Source organism: Coregonus clupeaformis, chromosome 3, assembly GCF_020615455.1.
Source record: "Coregonus clupeaformis isolate EN_2021a chromosome 3, ASM2061545v1, whole genome shotgun sequence".
Classification (NCBI taxonomy): domain Eukaryota; kingdom Metazoa; phylum Chordata; class Actinopteri; order Salmoniformes; family Salmonidae; genus Coregonus; species Coregonus clupeaformis.
This window is the reverse complement of record NC_059194.1, coordinates 37,125,249-37,143,802: the sequence shown is the minus strand read 5'-3', so window position 1 is coordinate 37,143,802 and position 18,554 is coordinate 37,125,249. Positions and strand designations below refer to the sequence as shown.

The 18,554-nt window shown below is 43.8% G+C and overlaps 1 protein-coding gene across 3 annotated transcripts in view; it reads left to right on the top strand.

Moving 5' to 3' along the window:
• The first annotated feature begins 220 nt into the window (after window positions 1–220).
• Window positions 221–18,554, top strand: part of LOC121544970 (C-terminal-binding protein 1) — a 112,638-nt gene continuing 94,304 nt past the window's right edge. For all 3 annotated transcript variants that reach the window (XR_005996175.2, XM_041855268.2, XM_041855261.2), the window contains exon 1: window positions 221–496. Coding sequence is in view for 2 of the 3 variants with exons in the window: in XM_041855268.2 (XP_041711202.2) it covers window positions 457–496 (40 nt within the window). In the remaining variant the exon portion in view is untranslated. The remainder of the gene's footprint in view (window positions 497–18,554) is intronic.

Below are 18,554 nucleotides of genomic sequence, written 5' to 3'. Positions count from 1 at the left end.
AAAATATACATTTTGTTTGGCCATAGCTCCACCCCATTCCTCTTATTTTCTTTCAGCCACCTCACACTTGCGCCCTTCTCTCTCTCTCTCTCTCTCTCTCTCTCTCTCTCTCTCTCTCTCTCTCTCTCTCTCTCTCTCTCTCTCTCTCTCTCTCTCTCTCTCTCTCTCTCTCTCTCTCTCTCTCTCTCTCTCTCTCTCTCTCTCTCTCTCATTCTCTCTCTCGCTCTCCCACTCCCATAAATGCAGTGACACTTGCATTCTGTGTGTGCATGCTTGTGTGACAGAGAGAGATAGTCGAAATAGAAAGTGAGAGCGGGAGGGAGAGTGAAGGAGCAAAAGGGAATGCTTGTCACTGAGGGGCAGTGAAAAAGGAATAAGGAAATTGAAGTAGCCGCCATATGCTGTGGATTTTTATGAATGTCTTCCTGAAGTGAATATTATTTTTTGGGAAAAAAGATGGGAAGCTCGCATTTTCTGAACAAAGGCTTGCCTTTAGGTAAACATTTACCTTTCCTTTGGTGCATTGGACCACATGTTAACTGTGATTGCGCTGTGTGGTGTGTACACAGATTTGTGTGTTCAGTGTACTGTACAGTATTCTTCCTTCCCTTCCCCCTCTTCCTTTTCTCTCTCTCTCTCTCTCTCTCTCTCTCTCTCTCTCTCTCTCTCTCTCTCTCTCTCTCTCTCCATGATCTTTCATCTCTACCATTCAGCAACTTTCAATGCTGTAATAGCATGCTTTTCACTCTGAATATGTTTCTGTTGATGCATGGAATGATTAGCCTATAGCCTCCTGTAAGTGTGAAGGACAGAAATACTGTTTCCCTCAAAAAATGTGAGGGCTGGCAAGGAGACACACACACAGCAGATATTTCCTAAACGGCCTTCCCGTTCATTGTGCAGTTGAGACTTGCTTCCTAATTTTCCTTTCAGGGAAGAAGGAAATATTGATTCTAGAACAGTCTATTATGGGAATACTTCAGATTCAGGAAGGACAGAAAACAGCTTTGTAGGTCCTTCTTACTCATGCTTATATTGTGAATACTTCCATGTCTTTATACTGGTGTCTGTTACTTGGATTTATATATATTGTATTCACAATAGCAGCATATTTTCTACAATGGAGGTCTTGTTTGTTGTTTGATATTTTTCTATGATTATTAATGTCTGGGCTTTAATGTCTGGGTTCTTCAGTTCTGTGATCAATGGATCGTGTCTTATCTTGTTATTAAAAGCAGGCTAATTGACACAGATACCAATTCACCCCTGGGGTGCTCAAATTGGCAGAATTACCCCCATACAAAGATCACATATCAGTATTGCCATGGAATGCCATGGATATTGGTGATAAAACATTCATTGTTTGTTAATTTCTTTGTATTTTTATAATCTTTGAACACATGTAAATACGCATGTTGGCTTAGCTAATAGTCTTTGTATTTTCATTGATCTAAAACACAAATGGCTGATAAAACTCTCCACTAATCGAGCTAGGCATATACCTTCATCCTCATTTTCATGTTTGTAGTGAATAACACCCTGTGGCTGATCAGTCCAGTTGTGATCTAAACGCAGACAAACCAGACGTGGCTTAGTGATCTTTGTGATTCTGTTTGCCTGTGTGATTTTGTGTTTGTGTGTTTGTGTGTGTGCGTTTGTGTGTGTGTGACAGTGGGCGTGTGTGTGGGCGTAACTGAGTGTATGTATCGGTGTATGTGTCTCTCGGTGAGCATGCATGTGTCTGCCTGCATGTGTGTGTGCTGGTGGCGGGATGAGGTAGGGAGAGAATGAGGGAGGGAGCTGAAGGAGAAGAGAGGGGTGTGTCTATACTCCCCTGGCTCGTCTAGGAGGGAGATCTCCTGTGGGAACAGAACAGTGGGTAGAGACAGTCACGCCATGTTTGTTCATGCCAGATTGGCTATGATCATAAATCACATAGCCAGAAATGGTGCTCACAGGTGCACCGTTTCTTTTCCTTCCTTATGGTGGTTACAGTTACAATGCTACCTTTCATATTAATGCAAATATGGGTTTATTGTGCTGTATTGAAAAATTATGTATATGAGGGCATCTTAAAAAACTGGGGAAATAAAGTAAATAGACCTATGTTTGAAGCATTCCATATTTGCATAGTAGAGGACAGATCTGATCAAATCAAATGTCAATGTCAATGTAAATAGTCCAGGTGGCCATTTGATTAATTGTTCAGCAGTCTTATGGTTTGGGGGTAGAAGCTGTTAAGGAGCCTTTTGGTCCTAGACTTGGCGCTCCGGTAACGCTTGCCGTGTGGTAGCAGAGAGAACAGTTCATGACTTGGGTGACTGGAGTCTTTTTTTAATTTTAAGGGCCTTCCTCTGACACCGCCTAGTATATAGGTCCTGGATGGCGGGAAGCTTGGCCCCAGTGATATACTAGGCCTACACACTACCCTCTGTAGTGCCTTACAGTCGGATGCCAAGCAGTTGCCATACCAGGCGGTGATGCAACATGTCAGGATGCTCTCGATGGTGCAGCTGTATAACTTTTTGAGGATCTTGGGATCCATGCCAAATCTTTTCAGTCTCCTGAGGGGGAGAAGGCGTTGTCATGCCCTCTTCACAACGGTCTTGGTGTGTTTGGACCAAGGAACTTGAAACTCTCGACCGCTCCACTACAGCCCCGTCGATGTGAATGGGGTCGTGTCCGGCCCTCCTTTTCCTGTAGTCCACGATCAGCTCCTTTGTCTTGCTCACGTTGAGGCCTAGCACTGTTGTGTCGTCAGCAAACTCAATAATGGTGTTGGAGTAGTGCTTGGCCACGCAGTTGTGGGTGAACAGGGAGTACAGGAGGGGACTAAGCAAGCACCCTTGAGGGGCCCCCGTGTTCGGGATCAGCGTGGCAGATGTTTTGTTGCCTACCCTTACCACCTGGGGGTGGCCTGTCAGGAAGTCCAGGATCCAGTTGCAGAGGGAGGTGTTTAGTCCCAGGGTCCTTAGCTTAGTGATGAGCTTTATGGGCACTATGGTGTTGAACGCTGAGCTGTAGTCAATGAACAGCATTCTCACATACAGTGGGGAAAAAAAGTATTTAGTCAGCCAACAATTGTGCAAGTTCTCCCACTTAAAAAGAAGGGAGAGGCCTGTAATTTTCATCATAGGTACATGTCAACTATGACCGACAAATTGAGAAAAAAGAATCCAGAAAATCACATTGTATGATTTTTTATGAATTTATTTGCAAATTATGGTGGAAAATAAGTATTTGGTCAATAACAAAAGTTTCTCAATACTTTGTTATATACCCCTTGTTGGCAATGACACAGGTCAAACGTTTTCTGTAAGTCTTCACAAGGTTTTCACACACTGTTGCTGGTATTTTGGCCCATTCCTCCATGCAGATCTCCTCTAGAGCAGTGATGTTTTGGGGCTGTCGCTGCGGCAACACGGACTTTCAACTCCCTCCAAAGATTTTCTATGGGGTTGAGATCTGGAGACTGGCTAGGCCACTCCAGGACCTTGAAATGCTTCTTACGAAGCCACTCCTTCGTTGCCCGGGAGGTGTGTTTGGGATCATTGTCATGCTAAAAGACCCAGCCACGTTTCATCTTCAATGCCCTTGCTGATGGAAGGAGGTTTTCACTCAAAATCTCACGATACATGGCCCCATTCATTCTTTCCTTTACACGGATCAGTCGTCCTGGTCCCTTTGCAGAAAAACAGCCCCAAAGCATGATGTTTCCACCCCCATGCTTCACAGTAGGTATGGTGTTCTTTGGATGCAACTCAGCATTATTTGTCCTCCAAACACGACGAGTTGAGTTTTTACCAAAAAGTTATATTTTGGTTTCATCTGACCATATGATATTCTCCCAATCCTCTTCTGGATCATCCAAATGCACTCTAGCAAACTTCAGACGGGCCTGGACATGTACTGGCTTAAGCAGGGGGACACGTCTGGCAATGCAGGATTTGAGTCCCTGGCGGAGTAGTGTGTTACTGATGGTAGGCTTTGTTACTTTGGTCCCAGCTCTCTGCAGGTCATTCACTAGGTCCCCCGTGTGGTTCTGGGATTTTTGCTCACCGTTCTTGTGATCATTTTGACCCCACGGGGTGAGATCTTGCGTGGAGCCCCAGATCGAGGGAGATTATCAGTGGTCTTGTATGTCTTCCATTTCCTAATAATTGCTCCCACAGTTGATTTCTTCAAACCAAGCTGCTTACCTATTGCAGATTCAGTCTTCCCAGCCTGGTGCAGGTCTACAATTTTGTTTCTGGTGTCCTTTGACAGCTCTTTGGTCTTGACCATAGTGGAGTTTGGAGTGTGACTGTTTGAGGTTGTGGACAGGTGTCTTTTATACAGATAACAAGTTCAAACAGGTGCCATTAATACAGGTAACGAGTGGAGGACAGAGGAGCCTCTTAAAGAAGAAGTTACAGGTCTGTGAGAGCCAGAAATCTTGCTTGTTTGTAGGTGACCAAATACTTATTTTCCACCATAATTTGCAAATAAATTCATTAAAAATCCTACAATGTGATTTTCTGGAATTTTTTTTCTCAATTTGTCTGTCATAGTTGACGTGTACCTATGATGAAAATGACAGGCCTCTCTCATCTTTTTAAGTGGGAGAACTTGCACAATTGGTGGCTGACTAAATACTTTTTTTCCCCACTGTAGGTGTTCCTTTTGTCCAGGTGGGAAAGGGCAGTTTGGAGTGCAATTGAGATTGCGTCATCTGTGAATCTGTTGGGGCGGTATGCAAAGTGTGTCTAGGGTTTCCGGGATGATGGTGTTGATGTGAGCCATGACCAGCCTTTCAAAGCACTTCATGGCTACCGACATGAGTGCTACGGGGCGGTAGTCATTTAGGTAGCTTACCTTCACTTTCTTGGGCAATAGGGACTATGGTAGTTTGCTTGAAACATGTAGGTATTACAGACTCAGTCAGGGACATGTTGAAAATGTCAGTGAAGACACTTGCCAGTTGGTCCGCGCATGCTCTGAGTACATGTCCTGGTAATCTATCTGGCCCCGCGGCCTTGTGAATGTTGAGCTGTTTAAAGGTCTCGCTCACATCGGCTATGGAGAGCGTGATAATACAGTCGTCCTTGTATCCTTGTAGAACACAATTCCGGCTTTCTGCAGTGCTGACCTCATTTTCAGGAAGTACTGTAGTTTTGACTGTATGAACGTAGATGAGGGTTCACAGGAGCAGACTGAGGAGGGGCAACCATCAGGCCACAAGAGAGACACTTTTTAGAATACTGGACCTAAGGGTCAGTTGTACTGGTTCTCACAAGGTCAGATCCTCCACTGGAATGACAGATATTTCCTTCCGGTAAGAACTGGGTCTTAATGTAAAATGTGGTAGACGTGATAAGACAACTGATAGGGATCTTTTCCATTCTCACTAATTCTCCCATTTGATGTGCTCACAATAATTCCAGGCATAAGCAACAAAAGCGGTCACTTAGGGCCCCCCAAAAAAACATTCATTATAAAATATGTAGAATTGCGGTAAATTAGCTTGAGACTTATTTTTTATTTTTTTATTGTAACGCGTTGCATGCATCTACTGTATACTGAAGAAAAATATAAATGCAACAGGTAAAGTGTTGGTCCCATGTTTCATGAGCTGAAAAATAATATCCCAGAAATGTTCCATATGCGCAAAAAACATATTTCTCTTCAATGTTGTACATCCCTGTTGGTGAGCACTTCTCCTTTGCCAAGATAATCCATCCACCTGACAGGTGTGGCATACAGTGGGGAAAAAATGTATTTAGTCAGCCACCAATTGTGCAAGCTCTCCCACTTAAAAAGATGAGAGAGGGTGTTTCTATGGTGACCAATGATCTAAGATAAGGCGGGGATTTGCCTAGAAGTTATTTATAGATGACCTGGAGCCAGTGGGTTTGTCGACGAATATGTAGTGAGGGCCAGCCAACGAGAGCATACAGGTCACAATGGTGGGTAGTACAGTGGGGGAAAAAAGTATTTAGTCAGCCACCAATTGTGCAAGTTCTCCCACTTAAAAAGATGAGAGAGGCCTGTAATTTTCATCATAGGTACACGTCAACTATGACAGACAAATTGAGAAACAAAATCCAGAATATCACATTGTAGGATTTTTAAATAATTTATTTGCTAATTATGGTGGAAAATAAATATTTGGTCACCTAGAAACAAGCAAGATTTCTGGCTCTCACAGACCTGTAACTTCTTCTTTAAGAGGCTCCTCTGTCCCTCCACTCGTTACCTGTATTAATGGCACCTGTTTGAATTTGTTATCAGTATAAAGACACCTGTCCACAACCTCAAACAGTCACACTCCAAACTCCACTATGGCCAAGACCAAAGAGCAGTCAAAGGACACCAGAAACAAAATTGTAGACCTGCACCAGGCTGGGAAGACTGAATCTGCAATAGGTAAGCAGCTTGGTTTGAAGAAATCAACTGTGGGAGCAATTATTAGGAAATGGAAGACATACAAGACCACTGATAATCTCCCTCGATCTGGAGCTCCACGCAAGATCTCACCCCGTGGGGTCAAAATGATCACAAGAACGGTGAGCAATAATCCCAGAAACACACGGGGGGACCTAGTGAATGACCTGCAGAGAGCTGGGACCAAAGTAACAAAGCCTACCATCAGTAACACACTACGCCGCCAGGGACTCAAATCCTGCAGTGCAAGACGTGTCCCCCTGCTTAAGCCAGCACATGTCCAGGCCCGTCTGAAGTTTGCTAGAATGCATTTGGATGATCCAGAAGAGGATTGGGAGAATGTCATATGGTCAGATGAAACCAAAATATAACTTTTTGGTAAAAACTCAACTCGTCGTGTTTGGAGGACAAAGAATGCTGAGTTGCATCCAAAGAACACCATACCTACTGTGAAGCATGGGTGGAAACATCATGCTTTTGGGGCTGTTTTTTCTGCAAAGGGACCAGGACGACTGATCCGTGTAAAGGAAAGAATGAATGGGGGCATGTATCGTGAGATTTTGAGTGAAAACCTCCTTCCATCAGCAAGGGCATTGAAGATGAAACGTGGCTGGGTCTTTCAGCATGACAATGATCCCAAACACAAGCATTTCAAGGTCCTGGAGTGGCCTAGCCAGTCTCCAGATCTCAACCCCATAGAAAATCTTTGGAGGGAGTTGAAAGTCCGTGTTGCCCAGCGACAGCCCCAAAACATCACTGCTCTAGAGGAGATCTGCATGGAGGAATGGGCCAAAATACCAGCAACAGTGTGTGAAAACCTTGTGAAGACTTACAGAAAACGTTTGACCTGTGTCATTGCCAACAAAGGGTATATAACAAAGTATTGAGAAACTTTTGTTATTGACCAAATACTTATTTTCCACCATAATTTGCAAATAAATTCATAAAAAATCCTACAATGTGATTTTCTGGATTTTTCTTCCTCATTTTGTCTATCATAGTTGACGTGTACCTATGATGAAAATTACAGGCCTCTCTCATCTTTTTAAGTGGGAGAACTTGCACAATTGGTGGCTGACTAAATTCTTTTTTCTCCCACTGTATTTGATAAAGACTTCCATATGCCATTGAAACTCCCGTTCAATTGGTTTTCAACTTTCTTTCATTGTCTAGTAGCCAAAAGCACAATCCCAGTCATATTAGCAACCCATAGTTGTTGCATCTTTAGATTTCCCCTCTTTCTAAAATTCAAATGGATATTTTCATCTCTGTCACTTTGACAACGGTGTTTTCCGCTAATTGTATTATAAAACTAACATTTGCGCATAGCCTACGGCCTTGTGCGCATTGCTGTGCTTATAATGTGTAGAACTCATAGTTGATCATCATTTTAAGTTAAACATTCTGATCTATTGCATCAGACTCATTGCTTTTACCTTTTTTTATAAAGCCTAGGCCTAGCCTACTGGTTGTATGAATTTGGGATCTATTGTGCCACAACTGTCGCAGAGTTTCTTTGGAATAGGTTATTTCTTTCCTAACAAGCTGACCAATAGAATGGGTCAACTTTTTTATTATGGGGGATAGTAGATTGACATAGGCTAGTGATTTTGCTGTTCATTACTCGTCTTGTTGGCTGAGGAAAACCAAATGTGGACAGTTATTCTAATATCTTCAGTGCGCATCGGAATTTGGTAAGAAGCCTTTCGTTGCATCCTCGACTTGCATGTTCTGTTAAGATGAATTACCATAATATAAATGTGATTTCTGTCATTCTGAGCACCGTGGGTGGACGCCCCTAATCAGGTTACGCTCCCAATGCATATGGATCCAGTAAATTTCTCAAATGTCTGGTAAATTAAAGTGCTGCCGGTCATATGTCTCCCCTTCACTCATACTGCTAAACAAGCCCTCAGTAAACTGACTATCCTACTGATCCTTGACTTCGGCGATGTCATTTACAAAATACTTCAACACTCTACTCAGCAAATTGGATGTAGTCAATCACAGTGCCATCCGTTTTGTCACCAAAGCCCCATATACTACCCACCATTGTGTACCTGTACGCTCTTCGTTGGCTGGCCCTCACAACATATCGTCGACAAACCCACTGGCTCCAGGTCATCTATAACACTTCTAGGCAAATCCCCGCCTTATCTTAGATCATTGGTCACCATAGCAACACCACCCATAGTATGCGTTCCAGCAGTTATATCTCACTGGTCATCCCCAAAGCCAACACCTCCTTTGGCTGCCATTTCTTCCAGTTCTCTGCTGCAATTGACTGGAACGAACTGCAAAATCTCTGAAGCTGGAGACACTCATCTCACACTACTTTGCATCAGTTGTCAGAGCAGCTTACCGATCACTGCACCTGTACACAGTCCATCTGTAATTAGCCCACCCATCCCCATATTGTTATTTACATTGTTATTTATTTTGCTCATTTGCACCCCAGTATCTCTATTTGCACATCGTCTTCTGCACATCTATCACTCCAGTGTTAATACTAAATTGTAATTATTTTGCACTATGGCCTATTTATTGCCTTACCTCCATAACTTACTACATTTGCACACACTGTATATAGATGTTATTTTGTGTTATTGACTGTACGTTTTGTTTATTCCATATGTTTTTTTATTTTTATTTTTTATTTCACCTTTATTTAACCAGGTAAGCCAGTTGAGAACAAGTTCTCATTTACAACTGCGACCTGGCCAAGATAAAGCAAAGCAGTGCGATAAAAACAACAGCACAGAGTTACATATGGGGTAAAACAAAACATAAAGTCAAAAATACAACAGAAAATAAATATACAGTGTGTGCAAATGTAGCAAGATATGGAGGTAAGGCAATAAATAGGCTATAGTGCAAAATAATTACAATTAGTATTAACACTGGAATGATAGATGTGCAAGAGATGATGTGCAAATAGAGATACTGGGGTGCAAATGAGCAAAATAAATAAAAATATAGGGATGAGGTAGTTGGGCGGGCTAATTTCAGATGGGCTGTGTACAGGTGCAGTGATCGGTAAGTGCTCCTGACAACTGATGCTTAAAGTTAGTGAGGGAGATAAGTGTCTCCAGCTTTAGAGATTTTTGCAATTTGTTCCAGTCTTTGGCAGCAGAGAACTGGAAGGAATGGCGGCCAAAGGAGGTGTTGGCTTGGGGATGACCAGTGAGATATACCTGCTGGAGCGCATACTACGGGGTGGGTGTTGCTATGGTGACCAATGAGCTAAGATAAGGCGGGGATTTGCCTAGCAGTGATTTATAGATGGCCTGGAGCCAGTGGGTTTGGCGACGAATATGTAGTGAGGACCAGCCAACAAGAGCGTACAGGTCACAGTGGTGGGTAGTATATGGGGGGCTTAGGAGACAAAACGGATGGCACTGTGATAGACTACATCCAATTTGCTGAGTAGAGTGTTGGAGGCTATTTTGTAAATGACATCGCCGAAGTCAAGGATCGGTATGATAGTCCGTTTACGAGGGCATGTTTGGCAGCATGAGTGAAGGTGGCTTTGTTGCGAAATAGGAAACCGATTCTCGATTTACTTTGGATTGGAGATTCTTAATGTGAGTCTGGAAGGGAGAGTTTATAGTCTAACCAGACACCTAGGTATTTGTAGTTGTCCACATACTCTAGGTCAGACCCGTGAGAGTAGTGATTCTAGTCGGGTGGGCGGGTGCCAGCAGCGTTCGATTGAAGAGCATGCATTTAGTTTTACTAGTGTTTAAGAGCAGTTGGAGGCTACTGAATGAGTGTTGAATGACATTGAAGCTCGTTTGGAGGTTTGTTAACACAATGTCCAATGAAGGGCCAGATGTATACAAAATGGTGTCGTCTGCGTAGAGGTGGATCTGAGAGTCACCAGCAGCAAGAGCGTACATCATTGATACACAGAGAAAAGAGTCGGCCCAAGAATTGAACCCTGTGGCACCCCCATAGAGACTGCCATAGGTCCAGACAAGGCCCTCTGATTTGACACGTTGAACTCTATCTGAGAAGTAGTTGGTGAACCAGGCGAGGCAGTCATTTGAGAAACCAAGGCTATTTAGTCTGCCAATAAGAATGCGGTGGTTGACAGAGTCGAAAGCCTTGGCCAGGTCGATGAAGACGGCTGCACAGTACTGTCTATTATCGATCGCGGTTATCATATCGTTTAGGACCTTGAGCGTGGCTGAAGTGCACCCATGACCAGCTCGGAAACCGGATTAAATAAGCGGAGAAGGTACGGTGGGATTCGAAATGGTCGTGATCTGTTTGTTAACTTGGCTTTCAAAAAACTTTCGAAAGGCAGGGCAGGATGGATATAGGTCTGTAACAGTTTGGATCTTTGAGTGTCACCCCCTTTGAAGAGGGGATGACCGCGGCAGCTTTCCAATCTCTGGGGATCTCAGAGTCACGAAAGAGAGGTTGAACAGGCTAGTAATATGGGTTACGACAATTTCGAGCGACTAGTTTTAGAAAGAAAGGGTCCAGATTGTCTAGCCCAGATGATTTGTAGGGGTCCAGATTTTGCAGCTCTTTCAGAACATCAGCTGTCTGGATTTGTGTGAAGGAGATGCAGGGGGCATGGGCAAGTTGCAGCGGAGGGTGCAGAGCTGGTGGCCGGGTAGTGGTAGCCAGGTGGAAAGCATGGCCAGCCATAGCAAAATGCTTGTTGAAATTCTCTCGATTATTGTAGATTTATCGGTGGTGATAGTGTTTCCTAGCCTCAGTGCAGTGGGCAGCTGGGAGGAAGTGCTCTTATTCTCCATGGACTTTACAGTGTCCCAAAACTTTTGGAGTTAGTGCTACAGGATGCAAATTTCTGTTTGAAAAAGTTACCCTTTGCTTTCCTAACTGCTTGTGTATATTGGTTCCTAACTTCCCTGAAAAGTTGCATATCGCGGGGGCTATTTGATGCTAATGCAGTACGCCACAGGATGTTTTTTGTGCTGGTCAAGGCAGTCAAGTCTGAGGAGAACCAGGGGCTATATCTGTTCTTAGTTCTGTATTTTTTGAATGGGGCATGTTTATTTAAGATCGAGAGGAAATTACTTTTAAAGAACAACCAGGCATCCTCTACTGATGAAATGAGATCTATATCCATCCAGGATACCTGGGCCATGACAATTAGGAGGGCCTGCTTGCTGAAGTGTTTTAGGGAGCGTTTGACAGTGATGAGGGGTAACGGGACCGCGGACCCGTTACGGACGCAGGCAATAAGGCAGTGATCGCTGAGATCCTGGTTGAAGACAGCGGAGGTGTATTTAGAGGGTAAGTTAGTCAGGATGATATCTATGAGGGTACCCATGTTAATGGATTTAGGGTTGTACCTGGTAGGTTTCTTGATAATTTGTGTGAGATTGAGGGCATCTAGTTCGGATTGTAGGATGGCCGGGGTGTTAAGCATATCCCAATTTAGGTCACCAAGCAGTACAAACTCTGAGGATAAATGGGGCAATCAATTCACATATGGTGTCCAGGGCACAGCTGGGGGCTGAGGGGGTCTGTAGCAAGCGGCAACAGTGAGAGACTTATTTCTGGAAAGGTGGATTTTAGAAGTAGAAGCTCAAACTGTTTGGGCACAGACCTGGATAGTATGATAGCGCTCTGCAGGCTATCTCTACAGTAGATTGCAACTCCACCCATTTGGCAGTTCTATCTAGACGGAAAATGTTATTGTTGGGGATGGAAATTTCAGAATTTTTGGTGGCCTTCCTAAGCCAGGATTCAGACACTGCTAGAACATCAGGGTTGGCGGAGTGTGCTAACGCAGTGAATAACTCAAACTTAGAAAGGAGGCTTCTGATATTTACGTGCAGAAAACCAAGGCTTTTACGGTTACAGAAGTCAACAAATGATAGCTCCTGGGGAGTAGGAGTGATACTGGGGGCTGCAGGGCCTGGGTTAGCCTCTACATCACCAGAGGAACAGAGGAGGAGTAGAATAAGGATATGACTAAAGGCTTTAAGAACTGGTCTTCTAGTGCGTTGGGTACAGAGAATAAAGGGGGCAGATTTCCAGGGCGTTGTAGAAAAGATTCAGGGCATTATGTACAGAAAAGGATATGGAAGGATATGAGTACAGTTGAGGTAAACCTAAGCGTTGGGTAACAATGAAAGAGATAGCATCACTGGAGGCACCGATTGAGCCGGTCTCGGCGTGTATGGGGGGTGGAACAAAGGAACTATTTGAGGCAGTTTGAGAGGTACTTGGGGTTCTACAGTGAAATTGTATAATAAGAACTAACCCAAACAGCAATAGGCAAGGCATATTGACATGGGAGAGAGGCATAAAGCAATCACAGGTGTTATTAGAGAGAGCTAAGACAACAACTGGTAATAGCGATAAAGTTTGGGCTGAGGCTAAACAGAACAAACAGGACAGGGTACCGTGTAAAGGAACAGTCCAGCAGGCATCAGCTGTGCAGCTGAGTGATCATAAGGTCCAGTGAACAGCAATATGTGAGTCCGAGAGCAGTTCAAATTGGTGCTTCAGCACAGCTAGCAGGAAGCACAGTTGCTTAGTTTGCGTGTGCTAGCGGGCCGGGGCTAGCAGATGGATCTTCGTGGTGCCGCAACGGGAAGCCTGTTGAAACCACATCAGACGATTTCGCCGGCAAACCAGTCGTGTTGGATCGGGCGGGGCTCAGTGTCAACACTAGGAGGTCCCGTCCGTAGATAGCCGGAGATGGGCCTGAGGCTAGCTCAAGGCTAACTGGTGCTTGCTATGAGGCAATGGTAATTAGCCAACAACAGGTTGCAGCTAGCTGGTTGCGATGATCCGGCACTAGGGTCCAGTGATTCCGGCAGAAAGTCTGATATGCTCTGGGTCGATAGCACGCTGTGCAGACTGGCCGACAAATTGTCCAGGCTAGAGCTAGAGCTGGCTGGTGGATAGTGTAGGCCACGGACAATGGTGAAGACGCTAACGGTGGCTATTAGCAAGTGCCATTCAGTTACAGCAAGACTAGTTTCAGCTTAAGGTTCTTGATGAAAGTTATAAAGAAATAATAGAATCCTTTCCACGTTGGGTGAGGCGGGTTGCAGGAAAGTATATTTAGTTAAAGAATGAAAAGTAAAATTTAGAAATATATACAAAATAGACAAAAAAATAAGAAACTGGCTATTTACACTAGGACACACTGCTACGCCATCTTGGATCTTATGTAACTCTGTGTTGCTGTTGTTTTTATCGCACTGCTATGCTTTATCTTGGCCAGGTCGCATTTGTAAATGAGAACTTGTTCTCAACTGGCTTACCAGGTTAAATAAAATAAAATAAAAATGTCCGGCACCACATTTCATAACACGTAAACTCTGGTCCGGCACCATATAGTGCATTTGGAAAATATTCACACCCCTTGACTTTTTCCACACTTTGTTACATTACAGCCTTATTCTAAAATGGATTAAATAGTTTTTTTCTCCCCTTATCAATCTACACACAATACCCCATAATGACAAAGCAAAAAATGTTTCTTTTAAATTTTTTGCAAATGTATAAAAAACGGAAAAATAACATATACATAAGTATTCAGACCCTTTACTCAGTACTTTGTTAAAGCACTTTTGGCAGCGATTACAGCCTTGAGTCTTCTTGGGTATGACACTACAAGCTTGGCACACCTGTATTTTGAGTTTCTCCCATTCTTCTCTGCAGATCCTCTCAAGCTCTGTCAGATTGGATGGGGAGCGTTGCTACACAGCTATTTTCAGGTCTCTCCAAAGATGTTCGATCGGGTTCAAGTCCACTCTCTGGCTGGGCCACCAATGACATTCAGAGACTTGTTCCGAAACCACTCTTGCGTTGTCTTGGCTGTGTGCTTAGTGTTGTTGTCCTTTTGGAAGGTGAACCTTCACCTCGGTCTGAGGTCCTGAGCCTCTGAAGCATCAAGGATCACTTTGTACTTTGCTCCGTTCATCTTTCCCTTGATCCTGACTAGTCTCCCAGTCCCTGCCTCTGAAAAACATCCCCAGAGCATGATGCTGCCACCACCATGCTTCACCGTAGGGATGGTCCCAGGTTTCCTCCAGACGTGACGCTTGGCATTCAGGCCAAAGAGTTCAATCTTGGTTTCATCAGACCCGAGAATCTTGTTTCTCATGGTCTGAGTCCTTTAGGTGACTTTTGGCAAACTCCAAGCGGGCTGTCATGTCCCTTTTACTGAGGAGGTGGCTTCCATCTGGCCACCCTACCATAAAGGCCTGATTGGTGGAGTGCTGCAGAGATGGTTGTCCTTCTGGAAGGTTCTCCCATCTCCACAGAAGGACTCTGGTGCTCTGTCAAAGTGACCATTGGTTCTTTGCCACCTCCCTGACCAAGGCCCTTCTCCCCCGATCGCTCAGTTTGGCCGGGCGGCCAGCTCTATGAAGAGTCTTGGTGGTTCCAAACTTCTTCCATTTAAGAATGATGGAGGCCACTGTGTTCTTGGGGACCTTCAATGCTGCAAAAATGTTTTGGTACCCTTCCCCAGATCTGTGCCTCGACACAATCCTGTCTCGGTGCTCTACGGACAATTCCTTCGGCCTCATGGCTTGGTTTCTGTTCTGACATGCACTGTCAACTGTAGGACCTTATATAGACAGGTGTGTGCCTTTCCAAATCATGTCTATTCAAATGAATTTACCAAAGGTGGACTCCAATCAAGTTGTAGAAACATCTCAAGGATGATCAATGGAAACAGGATGCACCTGAGCTCAATTTCGAGTCTCATAGCAAAGGGTCTGAATACTTATGTAAATAAGTTATTTCTGTTTTGAATTTTTTATAAATTTGCAAACATTTCTAAAAAACAGTTTGGGTTTTGGCATTATGGGGTATTGAGTGTAGGTTGATGAGGGGAAAATATACTTGTCTCAATTTTAGAATAAGGCTGTAACGTAACAAAATGTAGAAAGAGTGAATGGGTCTGAATACTTTCCGAAGGCACTGTATATAGCGCCAGACCAGGGTTTATATATATATATATATATGGCACCGGACCAGGGTTTCCGTTATGAAAATGTGGCGCCGGACATTTAACCGGCAGCATTTTAATTAAATTCATATATACTGTATACAGTGAGCTCCAAAATTATTGTGACAGTGACACATTTTGTGTGGTTTTGGCTCTATACTCCAGCACTTTGGATTTGAAACGATACAACGACTATGAGGTTAAAGTGCAGAATGTCAGCTTTAATTTCAGGGTATTTTCATCCATATTGGGTGAACCGTTTAGAAATTATACAACTATTTGGCCCCCCATTTTAGGGGACCAAAAGTATTGTGTACAAATTCACTAATGTGTTTTTAAAGTAGTCAAAAGTTTTAGTATTTGGTCCCATATTCCTAGCATCGCAATGATTACATCCAACCTTTGACTACAAACTTGTTGGATGCATTTGTTGTTTTGTTTGTGTTTCAGATTATTTGTGCTCAATATAAGTGAATGGTAAATTATCTGTTGTGTCATTTTAGAGTCACTTTTTATTGTAAATAGAGCTAGAATACACTATATATTCAAAAGTATGTAGACACCCTTTCAGCTACACCCGTTGCTGACAGGTGTATAACATTTGAGCACACAGCCATGCAATTTCCATAGACAAACATTGGCAGTAGGATGATCTCACTGAAGAGCTCAGTGACTTTCAACATGGCACCATCAGGATGCCACCTTTTCAACAGGTCAGTTGGTCAAATTTCGCGGTAGGCCACAAAGCTCAAAGAACGGCACCGGCGAGTGCTGAAGCGCGTAGTGCGTAAAAATCACCTGTCCTTTGTTGCAACACACACTACTGAGTTGCAAACTGCCTTTGGAAGCAACGTCAGCACAAGAACTGTTTGTCGGGAGCTTCATGAAATGGGTTTCCATGGCTGAGCAGCCATACACAAGCCTAAGATCACCATGCGCAATTCCAAGCGTCGGTTGGAGTGGTGTAAAGCTCGCCACCATTTTTCATGGTTCGGGCTTGGCCCCTTAGTTCCAGTGAAGGGAAATCTTAATAATACAATGACATTCTAGACAATTCTGTGCTTCCAACTTTGTGGCAACAGTTTGGGGAAGGCCCTTTCCTGTTTCAGCATGACAATGCCCCCGTGCACAAAGCGAGGTCCATACAGAAATGGTTTGTCAAGATCGGTGTGGAAGAACTTGACTGGCCTGCACAACCCAATCGAACACCTTTGGGATGAATTGGAATGCCGACTACGAGCCAGGCCTAATCGCCCAACATCTGTGCCCAACCTCACTAATGCTATTGTGGCTGAATGGAAGCAAGTCCCTGCAGCAATGTTCCAACATCTAGTGGAAAACCTTCCCAGAAGAGTGGAGGCTGTTGGGCCTCCGAGTGGCGCAGCGGTCAAAGGCACTGCATCACTACAGACCCGGGTTCGAACCCGGGCTGTGTCACAGCCGGCCGCGACCAGGAGACCCATGAGACGGCGCACAATTGGCTCAGCGTCGTGAGGGTTTGGCCGGCTGTGATGTCCTTGTCCAATCACGCTCTAGCGACTCTTGTGGCGGGCCGGGCGCATGCACTCTGACACGGTCACCAGTTGTACTGTGTTTCCTCCAACACATTGGTGTGGCTGGCTTCCGGGTTAAGCGAGCAGTGTGTCAAGAAGCAGTGCAGCTTGGCAGGGTCGTGTTTCGGAGGACGCATGGCTCTCGATCATCGCCTCTCCCGATCCATACGGGAGTTGCAGCGATGGGACAGGACTGTAACTACCAATTGGGGAGAAAAAGGGGTAAAATATCCTAATAATAATAAGAGTGGAGGCTGTTATAGCAGCAAAGTGGGGACAAACTTCATATTAATGCCCATTATTTTGGAATTAGATGTTCGACGAGCAGGTGTCCACATACTTTTGGTCATGTAGTGTATGTTTCTAATGACTTCATTAAGGTGGATACTACCACTGATTACGGATAGTCCTGAATGAATCATTAATATTGATGAGTGAGAAAGTTACAGATGCACAAATAACATACCCCAAGACATGCTAACCTCTCACCATTATAATAACAGGAGGTTAGCAAATTCACAGCCGCAACCAACCATATAATTATAATCCATAGATGGCAGTTCCCATTCAAGTCAGGACTGGCATGGTGATGTCACCATGAAAGGCCAAAACTCCATCCCACCAAAACAGGCTGAAATTTCAGGAGGTCTTTTCAAACAGCTCTTTCACTAAAAGGGCATTATCATCATGTTCACAATTTCACAGTATTATTCCAACCTCATAGTGTGAAAATATACAGTACCAGTCAAAAGTTTGGACACACCTACTCATTCCAGGGTTTTTCTTTATTTTTACTATTTTCTACATTGTAGAATAATAGTGAAGACATCAAAACTATGAAATAACACATATGGAATCATGTAGTAACCAAAAAAGTGTTAAACAAATCAAAATATATTTTATATTTGAGATTCTTCAAATAGCCACCCTTTGCCTTGATGACAACTTTGCACACTCTTGGCATTCTCTCAACCAGCTTCATGAGATAGTCACCTGGAATGCATTTAAATTAACAGGTGTTCATTGTTAAAAGTTCATTTTAATGTGTATGAGCCAATCTGTTGGGGTGGTATACAGATAGGGGTGGTATACAGAAGATAGCCCTATTTGGTAAAATACCAAGTCCATATTATGCCAAGAACAGCTCAAATAAGCAAAGAGAAACAACAGTCCATCATTACTTTAAGACATGAAGGTCAGTCAATCTGGAAAATCCGGAAAGTTTCTTCAAGTACAGTCGCAAAAACCATCAAGTGCTATGGTGAAACTGGCACTCATGAGGACCGCCACAGGAAAGGAAGACCCATAGTTACCTCTGCTGCAGAGGATAAGTTAATTAGAGTTAACTGCACCTCAGATTGCAGACCAAATAAATGCTTCACAGAGTTCTAGTAACAGACAGATCTCAACATCAACTGTTTAGAGGAGACCGCGTGAATCAGGCCTTCATGGTCGAATTGCTGCAACAAAAAAAAGACTACTAAAGGGCACCAATAAGAAGAAGAGACTTGCTTGGGCCAAGAAACTCAAGCAATGGACATTAGACGGGTGGAAATCTGTCCTTTGGTCTGATGAGTCTAAATTTGAGATTTTTGGTTGCAACCGCCGTGTGAGACGCAGAG